General features: G+C 24.5%; 1 protein-coding gene across 2 annotated transcripts; it reads right to left on the bottom strand.

Moving 5' to 3' along the window:
• Positions 1-832: 832 nt before the first annotated feature.
• Positions 833-1,369, bottom strand: LOC111202627. Of its 2 annotated transcripts, none has more exons than XM_022695470.2 (2): positions 1,078-1,369; positions 833-983 (listed from the first exon to the last, which is right to left on the bottom strand). In XM_022695470.2, exons 1-2 carry the CDS (start codon positions 1,290-1,292, stop codon positions 935-937), a joined length of 264 nt encoding a protein of 87 aa, XP_022551191.1. In that variant the 5' UTR covers positions 1,293-1,369; the 3' UTR covers positions 833-934. The 2 variants fall into 2 exon arrangements, with proteins under 2 accessions (XP_022551191.1, XP_022551192.1); XM_022695471.2 differs by having other exon boundaries at positions 833-987; positions 1,078-1,368.

Below are 1,369 nucleotides of genomic sequence, written 5' to 3'. Positions count from 1 at the left end.
ATATGTTTTTTTAAAAAAGTGCATAAACTTTGGAAGAATTGTTTTAGTAATAAAAATTATATAATTATAAAATATAATTAAATAATATTTCAAAATTTTTAATATATTATTATATTTCTATATATCTATTATTATATTATTTGTTGTTATATTAATGATGATCTATGATTTATTACTAAATTCAAGAAAACTTACCAAAAATATAAATCAACATTAAATGTAAAATGTCTATGTCACAATTAGCTTCAAACCATGTCACCATTGTTAGTATGTCATGTCATCACAAAATCATTATGGTGATGACACATGAAAAATTAAGGATATTCATATAGTATATGATCTTTGCCTAAAAAGCATTTTTCATATGGTGAAGTATATATTTAACATTAGCATAAATTAAACATAAACTATTTTTTCTTATAAACTGATTTTTTTTCATTTTAACATGATTTATTTAACCAATTGTAGTTTTTATAAGTAATTTTTATCTTATTTTGATGAGTTTAAATTAACACCAATTTTATTTATTTAAATCAGTTCGGAGACTTGGGTTAAATGAATCTTTTTAGATAATTTTATTAATATTGGCAAAAAATATCTTGAACTTTTAAGATCTCATATATATATACTATATGGTAAAATGTATTACAAAATTTTTTGACCAACCAATTTTTGAAAAAAATGGCACAATTGTATCTAAACTCATAAGTCATTAGTAGAACAAATTATCTCTTTTGTGTTAGTAGTTTTGTTTTGTAATATTTTTTTTTATTTTGTCATTCAATAGTTTTCTTTAGTTTCCTGGGACTAATATAACCTGCAGAAACAGAAATTAGAAATAATTATATTATCAATATTTTTGTTCGATTTAACATGAAATTAAAACTATAGAAATGCTCACAAACTTTCTATATAAACTTTTTATAAAAAAAAATTATTTCTTCCTTCCCCGAACTTCCACAGATGCCATTTCATATAAAGTTCTGTCTGGGAAAATAAAAAATATAAAATTTATTGGTAAATTTATTGTGTAAACACTAATAATACATATAACAAAAGGAGTAAAAACATTAGTACTTAGATGGAGGAGGGGGTCCTCCTGGACCATGAGGAGGGTTGGGGCCACCACATTTAATTTTACAACGTTCATAACAATTACCGTCGTTAGGCTTACAAGGTTTAGAACATTTGCGAAAACATTTAATCCAAGCATTTTGCTTCTTTGCTTCTACTGTGACCGTAGCAGCAATCACCACCATCATTATCAACACTAAGGCACTCCATTTTGCCATTCAAGATCTTAACAAACTTTGTTCTACCCTTTTCTCTCTTATTTTTATCTTATAATTATGATTGTTATATAAATTCC

Source organism: Brassica napus, chromosome C7, assembly GCF_020379485.1.
Source record: "Brassica napus cultivar Da-Ae chromosome C7, Da-Ae, whole genome shotgun sequence".
Classification (NCBI taxonomy): domain Eukaryota; kingdom Viridiplantae; phylum Streptophyta; class Magnoliopsida; order Brassicales; family Brassicaceae; genus Brassica; species Brassica napus.
The sequence above is the reverse complement of the archived record's forward strand: the minus strand, read 5'-3'. Positions and strand labels throughout refer to the sequence as shown.